We start from the raw sequence: 16,014 nt of genomic DNA, 5'->3' as shown, positions 1-16,014 counted from the left end.
GGGACCTGGAGTGGTGCGAATGTGGTGTTGTGTGTTGTGAGGTATAGTGCGTTGAATACCAGCAGGTCGTGTGATTTCAGGATATATGTGATAAAATTTGATGGTAGCAAGAATCGCTGCCGTTCATGACCTTAACTGAAAATATATCATCACTATTAGTAGCTACAATGGCATTGGAAAATAAGCTAGTAGTGTTATCTATAATACGACCTAGCCTTTTACCACCACAATCTACAATAATACTATAGTGCGCTAAAAAGTCTGCACCTATAATCGGTTTTGTAACCGTAGCTACCACAAAACGCCATGGAAAGTCGCGCCGGAGTCCTAGGTCCAGGTTGAGATGCGCGTAACCGAAGGTTTCGATCGGCGTCCCATTGGCTGCGGAGAGGTTGTACCCCGTCGGCGCTCGACGCTCGCGTAGTAACGACTTGGGGAAGACGCAGAGGTCGCTACCGGTGTCGACCAAGAACTGCAGCTTCGACCTTCTGTCGGTGACAAACAGGCGACGCGAAGTGACAGGGCGGTCAGGAGTCGCCATTACCGACTGCCCGTGGCATTTCCCGACTTGTTGTAGTCGCAGGGTTGCAAGCACTTGCTAGCGTTCTCCCCATGTCTGGAATGGTACCAGCAGACGGGAAATTTTCTGTAGCTGGACTGGGATCTGGTGCTGGAACGGCTCTGCCTCCTGGAGCGGCTACGATCCCTTGGGCGGGATCTTCCCCCACCACGGTCCATCTTCAAGTCGCGAACCTCTCTCCTGAGTGCAGCTATCTCCCTCGCCAAGGCGTCATTACTGGAGCCTGGTTGCTCGGAGCTGGCGGAAGCGACGTGCGATGAACAAGCGCAGCGTGGGCCGATATCGTAGACTCTGTCAGCAAGGTCAGCGATAATGTCCATAGAAGCATCTGGGTGACCTGCGAGGACAGTGCGTAAAACGTCGTCCGATATACGATTCGCTGCCAAGGCCTGCAGGTGACGCAGAAACTGCGAAGGCTTACGCTCACCCAGCTCTTCATGGTGCAGAAGTTGCTGGATTTGTTTCTCGGTCGTGTTGCTCAGCCTACTGATGAGTTCACTTTTCAGCTTTTTGTACCTATCAGTTGCCGGTGGGTTGGTGATAACATCCCTGACCTCCTTCGCATATTGCCGATCTAACTGACTGACGATATAATTGTACTTGGTCAGATCCGTGTTGATGCCGGCCACGTCAAACGAACTCTCAACCTGTGAGAACCAAATCTCCGGGTCCTCTGGCCAAAAAGGTGGGAGTCGCATTCCGACCTTACAAACATCGGATGAGTCCGTCGTCGATGTTGTGGAACCGAGCGGAGCAGTAGTGACGGATGGTGCAGTGGAAACAGGCACTCCAGCCGGTACTTCTGTGACGGGCGGCATAACGGTACTTTTGTTATCTATTTTTCTGGACACTTCTACGTACGGTTTTCTGGTAAATATCCTTTGGTCCTGTGTTCTTCAGGGGTCACCAGTGTGGAGTTGCAGGCAGGGTGCGTGACGTAGGTCAGCCACAAAATGCAAACATCCACTTTCTCCAATAAATATTATAATGTCTATAAATATGTTTACAACACAGAAGGAATGTCCAAAGTTCAGAAGATAGAAACACAGAAGGTAACAGTACGGAAGAAATAGAAAATACAGTTTAAACAAAGGCAAAGCGATAGCGATCGTAATGCGTCTAGCGGTCATAAGCGACATGCGTTTCGCGTCAGTATCGTGCATCGACTGAGGTGGGGCGCGGCGCTTGCCGGCCGGTACTGGACGCCTCGAAACCGGGCGCCGCGGACAAAGAACTGCTATCGCGGTGCGCGTTTGCATAGCACACAACGACCTGTTGGTACGGCAAATTATTGACGGACGATACATAAACTTAACGTGTATATTATAAATATGTAGATGTAATATAATATTGTGTTTGTTTGTTTAGTGATGTAAGTCAATGTATATATGTGTATAAAATGTATATAAATGTAAGTTTAGGTGTAAGTGGGAAGGTAGCCCACAAGTCCATTTAGTCCGGCTTTCTCACGATGTTTTCCTTCACCGAAAAGCGATTGGAAAAAAATATCAGATAGCAAGCCCTAAAAGTGGTGAAAAGAAAAGTGCTAAACATTAATATAAAGAGCACAGTGAGTGAGGAAGTCAATGCATATGATCTATCTGCTAACTTTTTAGCTTACGACTAGCTGGACGTTTCTAGCTTAGGAGGTATCTAAACCGCCAACAAGCTTTTGCTCTCACACGTGGGCCCATTAAAGTCGAACGCAAAAAGCTCGGCCATCCTGAACCTCTACCATGAGCTCTTAGAATATAATATAATATATTTTTCCCCTCACTAGCTCGGAAACACGTATTTTATTGTTTTATTGCCAGCGAGTAAAAACGCATTTTATCCACTAGTGGATAAAGTTATTTCACCTTGAATATAGTCAAATTTTCTGCTTTAAAATTGATAAAAGTGGATGAATCTAGTGATGAAGATGATTTACCACCTGTGGAACTACTGGAAACAGTGGTAATCGCGTTTTTTGCGTTGTACTTTCTCGCTATAGTGAGGAGAAAAGTTTTGTGTTACACACGGGTGAAAATATATATTTTACATCTTGTGTCTTGAAAAACTCGCCAAGTTCTCTCTCTCTCGCTTCGCTCGTGGTTCAACTATAGAATCCTTTCACTTGCTCGTTTTTCTATTCCACACTCGGCGTTAAAATACAACTTTGCACCCCTGTATAACAAATAACTATTATTCGTGAACAGATGCAATATGAATTGGCAAGCAGCTCTTGTTAAGTTTCAATTCTTCTTGGTTAAGTTAGTACTTAGTACTGCTTGGGCTTTGTCTTAAAACTGTGAATACTTTGCAGGTACTTAGTGCAGCAGGCATAGTGATAACTACTACTTTGGAAAATTTAAAATACTTTACTCCATAGCCCATTTAGATGGTACGAGAACTAGGGCTCTGGATACACGTGATTCACGCCGAACCGTAGCTACGTGATCTTAACACCGGCGGTACTAAGATCACGAATTTCACGAACACGGCAAGGTACGTACCTCGTACGCACGTACGTACGTACTTGCCTTAGCGCCCGGATTCACGTGACACGCCGCGGGCCGTGACACGCCGCCGCCCGAACTAAGTTCGTGTGCAGAGTACTTATCGTACGTTTTGTAGATTTAACTCGCCCGGGAGAAAACCAAATCATGACTATTATTGAATTATCACTTAATACTGGACGAAATTTTTTTTACATATGAATTAAACTTATATTTATGTTTTGCTTCGATTTTTATACAATACATATAACTAGCGGCCCTCCCCGGCTACGCACGGGGATTATGATAAAAATTGTTATAATAAGTTATCCGTAAAAGATAGACATATGCCATCGCGGACTTTTTTGTAGACCTATTAGAGAGACACAATTTTCCAATACATTATTTTGATATATCTCAAACGGTTTCGGCAGCGTTTTCGATTAAAGCTCTCAGCCAGCGGGATTTTGTCCAACTCGATTAGAAAATATCGTCATATTTCAACCAATTCAAACAAAACTTTAACAAATTATATACCTGAACTTTCCTCAAGAATTACTCTATTCATAAGTGAAAACCATATGAAAACCCGTTCAGTTTTTGAGTTTATCACGAACACACAGACAGACGCGGCTCCCCGGGAGTTTATTTTATAAGAGAAGATTAAGTGATTTACGGCGTTATTCTGTTTCCGATTTAATTGAAATCAAAACTAGCAAACTGTCCGATGCCTTACACTATCTATATACCTGTATGGTAAATGTCAACCTGTGTTACGTTACGTCTTAATATTGTTTATTTTTTGACATGTGCCGTCAGAATCCTCAAATACTTGACACTAACTTAAAACTGTATGTGGTGACAGTTTAGTATAGTATGGAGTAACTATTGTCCCAGAGCTGTAAGAAGTGTAAGAACCTCTTTTTCACACATGACAGCGTCCACAAAACGTAAAATCCTGTAATAATGGTTAAAAAAATCAAGTACTTAAAATAGTATTTTATACAATCGCGATATAATACAAAGCTTTTCAGTCGAGTACCATGTTTAGGCCACGAAGCTTTGCTGAGTGGCCTAACAGTACGGTACGAGAGTGAAAAACTTAATTATATCACTATTGTATACAATACTTTTTCTACGAGTCATCATCTTCATCATCAATGGACGGAAATATCATCATTCATGCAAGTTTAAATTAATGTTAATAGCGTCGTTCACCGTTGTATCAACATCGAATTACCTAGTAACCAATTGTTTGTAACAACCGTCTCTGATTGGCCGATAACGCCACAAATAAAAAAAATGTATTTCAGATGCAGAAAAATTTGCCAGGTATCGCAAATTACTATATAAATTGTATGATGTTCTATTTTTGAAATTATTACAGTTAACTTAAAGTCAACTATAATGAGATTAAGTACATATATTATTATAGTTGAGTCGGAACTGCCATAGAGTATCCAACACTGAAAAGTTAGCACTTATAGTTTAGTCTGTGGTGTCCTAATTGACAGATTACAATCGACGAGTAGAAAAATAATATTTCCCTTACTTTAAACATAATCTAAAACATGTTACATTTTTGCGGATCTTCGTTAGTAAGTATTTTACGATATTAATTTATAACGCAAGATTTACTTATTAAACCATTTATCATTAATTTTTATTTTTAAACTAGTGCTGTGGCAGAGTGTAATTTCGATTCAAATGACATTTCAGTAAGTTGATAGAAATCGTATATTTGTTTAAGCGCCTCCTTGTCCATAGGGCCTAATCGATTCAACCAATTCGAAATTAATCGTTAGATTTGGCAAACGATACGCCTTAGCCACATTGCAACATATGTACTTCAAAACAAATGTGTCAAAAATGTGAACTTACGGATCCGGGACAATAGTTCTGATGAAATTCAGCAACACGACGCTTAGCCATATATTTCTGGTCAAGCATTATTATGTTATTCTTAAGGTTTTCACATTTATTCTTTCATTTATTATGTATGAAAATGAAAACCTACCAAGTGGCTTTAATTAATTAATATTTAAGCTTGCTCTTATGTAAGCATATAACGTAATCTTAAATGTAAACAAGACAAACAGGAGTGTAGGTGAACAAAAGAGCAAGTTTATGATGACTATTATACTCCAGGCAAAAAATATGCACACATGTGCGCGGGGCCACGGCTAAGACAAAAAAAATGACAGCTGCAGTTCTTATCAGTTTCGGTACATTAAATAATACTTTAAGATAGTATATTCCTTTATAGCACTGTATTGTTTGACGAACGAGCTCAGCTATCTTACTGTGGTGGTATTTTGCAAATAATAAGCGCAGTTCCACCACGTGGTAATAAAGACAGTAAAATTTACGAGCAGCCTTTTGTACGTGAAGCTGAGTGAAGTGAGCGATGTGTTATTTTTACATTTTAGGATTTTTTATTTAATCTGGATGGGGCAGTTTAGAATTTTAGTTTATTTCAATTAGTCACTTGTAAGATCCCAGTTGATCAACACTTGAAGGCCTTGACATTTTACTTTAGCGGTGAATTTAAAAGTTATTGTCTTGTTGTTTTGTAAATTTTTTGTATTGTTACTGTTAATGTTTGAAACTCTTAACGACAAAGAAAAGTTTGGTGTGGAGATATGCCACCAGAGTCGGAGATTCAACTTTATGTAGTCTCTGCAAGGATCGGACAAACAATGAGTTTCCGTGTCGTCATGGTACTACAGGATCTATCGCGAGGCATTTGACGTCAGTTCATTTGAAATCTGCTGTTACTGTTACGACATCAAACGAGTAAGTCAATTTTTTAAATAGGTGTAATCCATAATAAGTAAATGAAAGCAGCAAAGGTCTAAGTTTAAATACCATGAAAAAATAATTTTAAAGTTATTGCATGTAAATAGTATAACGAAGCTCACTTTATTAAGCAGTGCCTATTTATTATTTTTGAAACAATATATCAGTCATAAAACAGTGTTTACATCTTAATAAAATGATAATCCTGCGCCTTGAACCCTCTTAAAGTAGACTTTTTTTTACTACCATCAATCTTATTACTATATAACGTAATTACACTAATTACCTAATTAAATAGTGGCTATAACAGTTAAGTAAGTTCGCGTAAAATGTATAACATAATTATTAACTAGGTATGTGTTAAAATTACGTTTCCGTGGATGTCATCCTATCGTCACATTCTTAATTTTTATACTAAATTGACAAATTTCTTACTCCTTGCATCAATAATTGAATGGTACCGTGGATACTTATCTTCCTATTAAATCTTATTAATCAGAGGGTAACTAGAGAGTTTTTGTCAACGAACATTGCAGACACATAATAAGCAGATTCAAGGGTATCACGGTGCACGGTTAAGCCCATATTACCACGTTAACGCATGGTATTTTTCAACCACAACCACTCAACAGATAAGCTTAACAAAGGATAAGGTATAGTCATGGTATAGTGCCATTTTAATAAACATAAAAGTAATATTTTATTGAAAGTATAAGCATTTTTTGAATTTGTACTCGAAGCGTCGGTTGTAGCGTAGAGACAATGCTAACAGTGGTTATTTAATAATAAGTCGAATTTAGAATTATAACTGTTGAAAACCTTTAGATAGAGTAAAAAACTCAAATGACTGGAAGGAAACTTTATCTGAAACGGTTACCAAATCTAGCAGTTACTCTTACAAAAGGTTACCTACCCATATCGTTGGTATTTTTATAACCACTTCTAAATTAAGCCTATCGGAAACCCCGGATCGTTTATTTAGTTATATTTATTTATTACTTACATATTAATATTTGAAAAACCGCAGTATTGAATATAAATTTTAATTCAAAAGTAATTAAGATATAACCTCACGATACCTACATTTTTATTCATAACTTATAGAGACTGCATCCGATCTTATCTTCTCTCATGAAACGCCGCTGGCGGACCGAACGGGCGTGTCACGTGAATTCGTACGTACGTACGGACGGATCTACGAACGTACGTACCCTAATTTCACGTGATTTATTTTCACGTGACGAACGAACCAGAAATCCGTTGCCGTGTATCACGGCAACGTGCGTACGGCTACGTGTTCACGATACACGGTCACGACCGGGAGCCCTAACGAGAACTCGCATACGAGTTTTATTACATTGCGGTATTTGATGGCTGTGCAAATTTGTATGTGACCTCAACATACCGCAATGTAATTAAAATCGCATGCGAGTTCGCAAGCCGTCTAAATCAGGCCTAAATGTCAAGGAAATACATTCAGGACACAAGTGAACAGCGCCCCTACAAACGGTTACTTAAAATATTTAATAACTAAATACCTATTTCGTGACGTTTATCCTATTGAGAAAAGTATTCTAAACAGTCAGAAACTCGTGATAAAAGTTCTGCACCGGGTACGTAAACGCGAAAAATGTTTTGAAATGTACAGATTTTCCAGCGCTTTTACCGTCCGTAAATTCATTTATATGTTACGAATATTTTTTTTTTTTTTTATTTATTTATTTATTATACTCAGAATTACAAAACATAACTTAAATACAATGCTCCACAAAACTACAATTAGTTTGACTGTGGAGTCGTTTCAGTCTCTTTTATACAGTTTTCTTATTAAATATAATTAAATATACAAATTAATATATATAACTTCTAAACATGTTATGTACTCAGTTTGAAGTGGCATACTTAAGTGTCGACGTCGGTAAAGAATATTCCTTTTCCAGTGAATTATTAATCTTCCTGCGTTGCATAAATTTAAATAAAAACGTTAAAGCTACGTCGCGAATATCCGAGATTACTCGCGATGTCTTCAGGATTGACTTCATAATATTCCTATTGAATTTGAATAATGTGACCTGAAGAGCCACTTGAGAGTAATCAGTTTAATTTCAGCTCGCGTCGGGTGTCACAGACTGCGGTGTCATTACTGACTTCATTAAAACGCGAATCTACTTACTATAGTCAATTTACAACTAAATATAAGTACTTGTAGAGTCTGTTTAAATTAATTGTACACAGACGTGAACATGCCAAAGTGAGGGAGCGTGATGTAAAGGCCTAATTTTCATACATATTATTTGATATTAATCATGACATTTCTACACTACCTTGGTAATGACAGAAATGATAGTTTTTATAAAATCGAAGTTTGATAGCAGTTTCAAAGCGAATCGTGCTGTCCCTCTCTAATGCATGGCATTATCCCTTTCGACTATCTGTGGGGTTGTCAAATCTGTAGTAGCGCACGCAAAAGGCCGTCAGGTTGTACCAGCCCTAACTCTAATAATTGCCACGTGGCAATGCGAGCCGAACATTGCCGGAATCGGCCGACCGGGAAAGTGTCGCACCCTTGCTGCTATAGCTCAATAAATATAAATATAAATAAATATTGGGGGACACCTTACACAGAATCAACTTAGCCCCAAACTAAGCAAAGCTTGTACTATGGGTGCTAAGCGACGATATACATACTTAAATACATAGATAACATCCATGACTCAGGAACAAATATCTGTGCTCATCACACAAATAAATGCCCTTACCGGGATTCGAACCTGGGACTGCGGCTCAGCAGGCAGGGTCACTACCGACTGAGCCAGACCGGTCGTCAATAGCTACGACAGTATGTGGATATATACAATGTATTGAATGTATATTATTACTTACCTGTTTAATAGTCCGTGAGAATTTACTGCATGTTTTTGTTCACTAAATATTTTTTCATTATCGCCTACACTTTTTTTTTTATTATTATAAATGGGCTTACTTTTGGCCACAGACTAGCCAAAGGCAACGTGGCAATAGTTCAATATTCTCTGAGATATATTCTCCGGAAAAGTTATGGATCAAGAAAATCCTTCTTATGCTCCGCAAAGCCGAAGTGTGAATACCTCCTATTTCCACGAACGTCCCCTGAATATTAATCAACGTAATTATTCTGCTCCGAAGGGACCTGCGTAAAAATATAAAACTCCTTCCTACGTAATTAGGTACTGGAGATTTTTTACGGTTAATTGAAAAAGCTAGCAGGGGACCGATTTTTTAATCTTGAATGCATGAATTCGCCGTTCAAAAGTCTGTGGAAAACGACGTAATGCTACGACTCTCGAACGGCAAATTCATGCGTTAGAGATTCAAAAATCGCTCCCCAGTTTGTGAAATCGGACAGAGGATTGTTCTTTCGTTTACTCTATTAATGGGAGCTCTCTAATGAATGCTTGTGCTCTCAAAAGCCGGATTCGTAAATTCTATTTGTCACTTTTAGAAAAGAACATTGTGCTAGGTAGCTCACTAAAAAAATCAACTATCTTGCAATGTAGTCGAGTCGATTATACATTAGTGCAATGGGACTTTTTAATAAATGTGACCTATAGTTACTTAGTTTATGCTTTGGTACTTTTTAACAGTGTTTCTATTACTTAGCGTATTTTTTAAAGATTTACAAGATTGAAAAGAAAGCTGTCCTCGTTTATGAGGTACATACATTTCTAAACTTGATTATACCGCAATGAAGTCCCATGTTGTAAGTAATACTTAGGAGTAAAGTGCAAAAACCTGGGTACCTGAAAGTTTCTCGTAAATCCTCTATCGCTCTTGCCTATTGGCGCTACAGAGCCAGACTTTATATCAATCCATTCGGCTAAACCTGAAAGTTTAAACCAGTTACGGGCTTTATGTCAATCGCAAAGCAACTATCTCCTGTTGAATGTTAACAACGTAAAAAGCCCATTTGCATAACTACTATAAAAACAATAACAAATAAAGGGTACAGCAACAAGTAAGTACAGTATTGCCAAGCTATCTGGTTCAAGATCAGCGCGCGTGTAAAACTGCGTGTAACGTGCGACCTGTTAGCTCCCGAGTTTAGGTTGAGAGAAAGGGACACAGATAGCAGTTACATCCGTCTCTTATTATCTACTCCACCGAGGCGAGCTTTTAAACACTCTACCGAATTAAAACAAGACAACTTTATCGCCGACCGCAATTACAGCACTAATATCTATAGGTACGATAATATGTATAAACACAGGTACTACGGGTAGTTGTTTAGTAGGGTGACTCATTTTTTTTTACTTTTTTTATTTTCTTAGGGGGCACAGTGACAAAAAGGTGACATTTTGCAATTAATTAGTGCACACTTATTTTGAAATTTTTATGTTTAATTTTTTGCCTCCGAATTTCAGTTGAAGTTTTTGTATTTTTCAGTACAGATGGTGTTTTTTTTACGCACTAGTGCGAGAAGTGGTTCATTATATGTCAGGTCAAAACTCCGGAGGGCCATCTGTACTGAAAAACGTCGTACGATACACGTGCGAAAAGGAAATTCGTAACTCGTGTCGATTTAAATTTCCCTTCGGTCGTGTTTTAATTTATCGCCACTCGTTTCGAACTTCCTTTTTAGGGTTCCGTAGTCAACTAGGAACCCTTATAGTTTCGCCATGTCTGTCTGTCCGTCCGTCCGTCCGTCCGTCCGCGGATAATCTCAGTAACCGTTAGCACTAGAAAGCTGAAATTTGGTACCAATATGTATATCAATCACGCCGACAAAGTGCAAAAATAAAAAATGGAAAAATATGTTTTATTAGGGTACCCCCTACATGTAAAGTGGGGGCTGATATTTTTTTCATTCCAACCCCAACATGTGATATATTGTTGGATAGGTATTTAAAAATGAATAAGGGTTTGCAAAGATCGTTTTTTGATAATATTAATATTTTCGGAAATAATCGCTCCTAAAGGAAAAAAAAGTGCGTCCCCCCCCCTCTAACTTTTGAACCATAAGTTTAAAAAATATGAAAAAAATCACAAAAGTAGAACTTTATAAGGACTTTCTAGGAAAATTGTTTTGAACTTGATGGGTTCAGTAGTTTTTGAGAAAAATACGGAAAACTACGGAACCCTACACTGAGCGTGGCCCGACACGCTCTTGGCCGGTTTTTTACGAACTTGTATCGTAATGTACTATTGTATGGAGTGGGGTGTAAAAAATGTTTAAATTTTTGAGGTTTTTTTGTTAATTTATTTTCTTTGAACGTTTAGCATGTACGAGTACGTCGTACTAGCATGTACGATGCCAATAATGGTATATCTTTATAGCAAAATTTTAAATTAGAAGACAATACATAGATATACTAGTTCGGCACACCACACAAAATGTACTAAAAATATATGAAAACTTCAAAGTGGATCCGGAGGCAGAAAATTAATCTCAGTTGCAAAATAATTTGAATACTGTTTATTTGCATCAGTTTACAAGTTTTTGTATTTGTGCCCAATGAAATATAATACTTTTTTTCTCTCCATACAAGAGTGACCCTATTGTTTAGGTGACACGTCTGATTACTGATCCTCACCGTCGTCACCAAGAGCAAATAAAAAGCACTGTGTACCTAAGCTGGCACCTAAGATAGCCCGGTGCTTATACTTTCCCACTTACAAAATTTTATACTTTTGTAAGTATGAATGAGCTTAAATTACGTGTCTTTAACTGCAAGTTTATATAAAAAAACCGGCCAAGTGCGAGTTCTACTCGCGTTGTAAGGGTTCCGTACTCTACAAGAAGGGCTTAAGCGCCTCCTTTTTAGTAGGAACTTAGTCATTTTTGCGAATAATCAATATTTTGAACAAAACGAAACAGAAATGAGTTTAATGTAATATTCAAACGCGCTCAAACAATTTCAAGAGATTTGGTAACTCCTTGCAGCGGCAGTGAGTGAAATTCGTATTGAGTTTTTTTCTTTTAAGTCCGACTTACGCTTTACTGTAGATTTCTAACAGGTTTTCCTGTAATCTATAAATTGAAAACTATCTCGTGTATTTTTTTTTTAATTTTACGCATAGTAGTTTCGGAGATAAGGGGGAATTTTTTCCCTAGTAATTTTTTGCCTAGTTTCTTAAATAACTTGAAAATTACCTTACAAAAAATTATTAAAAAAATATTTTTGAAATACTTATAAAAACCTCTTTCATTTGATATGTAACCCAATATAGTTCTAGAAACTTTGGTTTTTAATTTTCACTTTTACCCCCCAAAAGTCGCCCCTATAATTAAATTTTCTTAATTTAAATGACATGTCCGTCTTTGGGTTTACATATGCGTGCCAAATTTCAAGTTAATCGGTTCAGTAGTTTCAGAGAAAATTGGCTGTGACGACGGACAGACAGACACACGAGTGAACCTATAAGTGTTCAGTTTTTCCTTTTTTTGAGGTACGGAACCCTAAAAATGAGAAAATTGAAATTAAGAAATAACGATAGCCGCCAGAGATACCGGTACCTTAACCTAGTAAAAATAAAGTTTTTCCATATTTTTGAATGTAGTAAAAACATAATTAGTACAATATTATACTCATGTCATGTACCTAATTTTCAGCCACACACAGTAGCTCTGACTGAATGAATTTAAGTAAAACTATTGTGAAATATTCCTGACGTTTCTTAAAATTTGCCACCTGCCGTTCTAGCGCTGATATTTCGCTAGCGCTGAGCGTTTCGAAAGTATCATACTAAGACCAAATTCAATTCTATTGGCACAGGATTATTGAGCCATTTAAATCGTTAATGTCAATGTAGATTTGGCGGGTAGCCAGGACTCGCAGAAAAAGTTCATTAATCATTCGAAAGCGACGCCCTGTATAATTGATTTAATATAAAACCTTTGCGTAACGGCATTCGTGCTCTGATGCACGAATGGGTCTCATTATCTCCATCTGAATAGAAATGTCCGATTGTAGGAATGTAAATACAGCCCTACATTGTATTAGGTTGCCCGACGTAACGAGGGATCTAAGAAGATAGGCTCCAGATAAAATCAGTTGGATAGTTTCTGAGATGAAAATTCAATAACACTATAGCAAGTTGGTCTAATATAGGGTAAATTTATCTGTTAATATTGTCCTTGATTTATAAGTAATAAATGGGCATTTTCAAAATTTGGGACCCAAAATTAGCGTTAACAAAAATTAACTCGCTGTCAGTTTTGTGACGATAATTAATCATGAAATTTCAATAAAAAATTGTTTTTGTGTTAATTACATAAACTTTAAGTGATAATCTACATTCAGAACGTGAAAAAAGTAAATTTTTAGACAGATTTTATGCTTAATTGTCGTCACAAAACTGACAGAGAGTTAATTTTGTTATCGATTTACGCTAATTTTGGGTCCCAAATTCTGAAAATGACCAAATACGATGATAAATTCTTACATTTGAGAAAAAAAACCTTAATTTTGTCGGCATGTTACTAAGTCTAACTGAGTAGCTAGTACCTATAGTCGGGTAGCGATAACTTTTGAGGTTTCGATAATATTCATGTTGCTTACTTTTTGCATATGGTTTTCAGACTATTGATCAAATATAAAAATAATATTTTGGGTCGTCCTAGGTACTTGCTTAGCTCGAAATTTAGGTATTTCTATTTTTAAGCAGTGTTCAGTCAAAAAAATATTCGAGAAGAAATTATTTGTATCTATGTAAAAACAACGTGGTTGCCGATGTACATATGCATTTTGGGTCATTTTCATAGATGGGTTTAATTATATTTTAAAAATGTCTAATATTGGCCTTTAAACACCTAATAAAATATTAGAGTTGGTAAGTGAAGTCTTATACTATTCAGGACATTGTTATATATATATATTTTAAAAGTGTGTCACATTCATCCAATGCTTAGGTTAAAAAAAAATTTTTTTTAATAAAAACCCTGTCAAAGCCTCAAAAAAATTTTCATGTTAAAAAGTTGACGTCTACATAATTATAATATGATATCAAGTCATCATTTTTAATTTGGGTCACTTTCATCCATGGGTTTTCAATATTTGGCAGAATAAAACGCAACGCAATAGTATTTTAAATTTACGCGCTGTGTGGCGCGCAACCGATAGCCAATCAGGTTGGCGCATGCCGCTGGTGCGACGCCGCGCTGTGACACGAGGCGTAGGTACCTACTTCTCGTGCGCAGTCATACATAATTTAAGATTGCCAGAACTGCCAGAACTGCCAGAAGTTCGGGCTTTGGCGGGATTCTCCTGATTATTTTTTTTTGCATGTCTTCCCAATTAAAACTTATACATTACTAACCTTAAGAACTGTATTACATTAGTAATGAAAACAGACCAATTATAAATCTCGAAAACACGTAAAGGTATCTAAAATAAACGAATTAAACTAGCTAAACTATAGTTAAGTTTTATTGTGGTGCATTAGGGTAATACCGAATGACAAAAATGCTGTGGTAATTCCGAAAAGGGAATCTTGATATGATGGAAATAATGGTGATTTTTATGTGACTTTCGTAATTAGACGACTTTCGGAATTACCCTAATGCACTATTATTTTATTTTACATTTCCCTCGAATTTCCGGAACCCTTTGTTCCGATATTGAAGTGCCTAATTCGATCCGGCACTCCTATTCATATACCGTGATTAATATTATTGTAACTATTGATTTCAGTTTTTAGTTACACAATACAGGGTGTAATTTTTATGACGGTAAATATTTATGGATGCAAATTAATACAAAACCCAAAAACAGTAAAATAAATTGTAACTTGAATATTATTTCTCATATTTTCCTTAATTTTCATTTATAATGGACACGAAGCGCACGGCGGTATAATATATCTCTACACCTTATAAAACAAAAGTCGCGTGTGTCTGTGTGCGCGCGCGTGTGTGCAAACACGGGTGGTGAGACTGCGGTAGCCATTATTGTTATTATTCTCATTATATGGCATAAGAATCCTTTTCACAGACTTTCGACATTATCCCAATTGGTTAAGAATTTAACCCTACCTTAAAAAAAAATGGTAATCAAAATAGGTATGTAATTTTTTTACTCACATTTATCTATCCATACTAATATTATAAATGTGAAAGTATTTCTGTTTGTTTGTCCGTCTTTCACGGCAAAACGGAGCGACGAATTGACGTGATTTTTTAAAGTGGAGATAGTTGAAGGAATGGAGAGTGACATAGGCTACTTTTTGTCTCTTTTTAACGCGAGCGAAGCCGCGTGCAAAAGCTGTTATAATATAAAGCTGCAACACGACTGACATTTTTCCAAAAATAGCCAGAAGGAGGTTCCGCCGGTGGCAGTGTTTAGTGTGGCCGTATAGAGGTTTGTCCTGCAACCCTATAGAAATCCGACCGTCGGTCTACCTATTCCGGGTAAAAAAATATTGGACGGCCTGGCCAAACGGCGCGGGAGATAGCCGGGGGGTGTTCGACCAAATGTCATAGAGGATCTTGGGCTGTTTTTGACGCCGCCATTTTTTTTCTAAGTGGCCGACTATTTTTGACGATTTTTCAAGTTTGTCATAGAGCACTCAAATTTTGGTCGTAGAATCTCCAAGCAGCCTTGATTGGAATGAAATAATTTTTTTTTGAAAAACCGGCCAAGAGCGTGTCGGGCCACGCTCAGTGTAGAGTTCCGTAGTTTTCCGTATTTTTCTCAAAAACTACTGAACCTATCAAATTCAAAATAATTTTCATAGAAAGTCTTTATACAGTTCTACTTTTGTGATTTTTTAAATATTTTTTAAACATATTATGATTCATAAGTTAGAGGGGGGACACACTTTTTTTCCTTTAGGATCGATTATTTCCGAAAATATTAATATTTCCAAAAAACGATTTTATTACACCGTTATTCAAATACCTATCCAACAATATATCACACGTTGGGGTTGGAATAAAAAGAAAACCAGTCCCCGCTTTACGTTTTATTTTACCACTTTGTCGGCGTGATTGATATACATATTGGTACCAAATTTCAACTTTCTAGTGCTAACGGTTACTGAGATTATCCGCGGACGGACGGACGGACAGACAGACATGGCAAAACTATAAGGGTTCCTAGTTGACTACGGAATCCTAAAACTGCTGCAAATGTGAGAAAACTGGCCACTTTTGTTTTATATGGCAACTTTTAAATCGTAAGA

The 16,014-nt window shown here is 37.3% G+C and overlaps 1 protein-coding gene across 1 annotated transcript; it reads right to left on the bottom strand.

The window, feature by feature from the left end:
• Positions 1 to 540: 540 nt before the first annotated feature.
• LOC125231345 lies at positions 541 to 1,398 on the bottom strand. Its single transcript, XM_048136790.1, has one exon. It carries the CDS (start codon positions 1,396 to 1,398, stop codon positions 541 to 543), a length of 858 nt encoding a protein of 285 aa, XP_047992747.1.
• Positions 1,399 to 16,014: the final 14,616 nt, after the last annotated feature.

The sequence above is a fragment of the Leguminivora glycinivorella genome, chromosome 11 (assembly GCF_023078275.1).
Source record: "Leguminivora glycinivorella isolate SPB_JAAS2020 chromosome 11, LegGlyc_1.1, whole genome shotgun sequence".
Lineage (NCBI taxonomy): Eukaryota > Metazoa > Arthropoda > Insecta > Lepidoptera > Tortricidae > Leguminivora > Leguminivora glycinivorella.
Note: the sequence above shows the minus strand (reverse complement) of the source record. Positions and strands in the feature narration are given on the sequence as shown.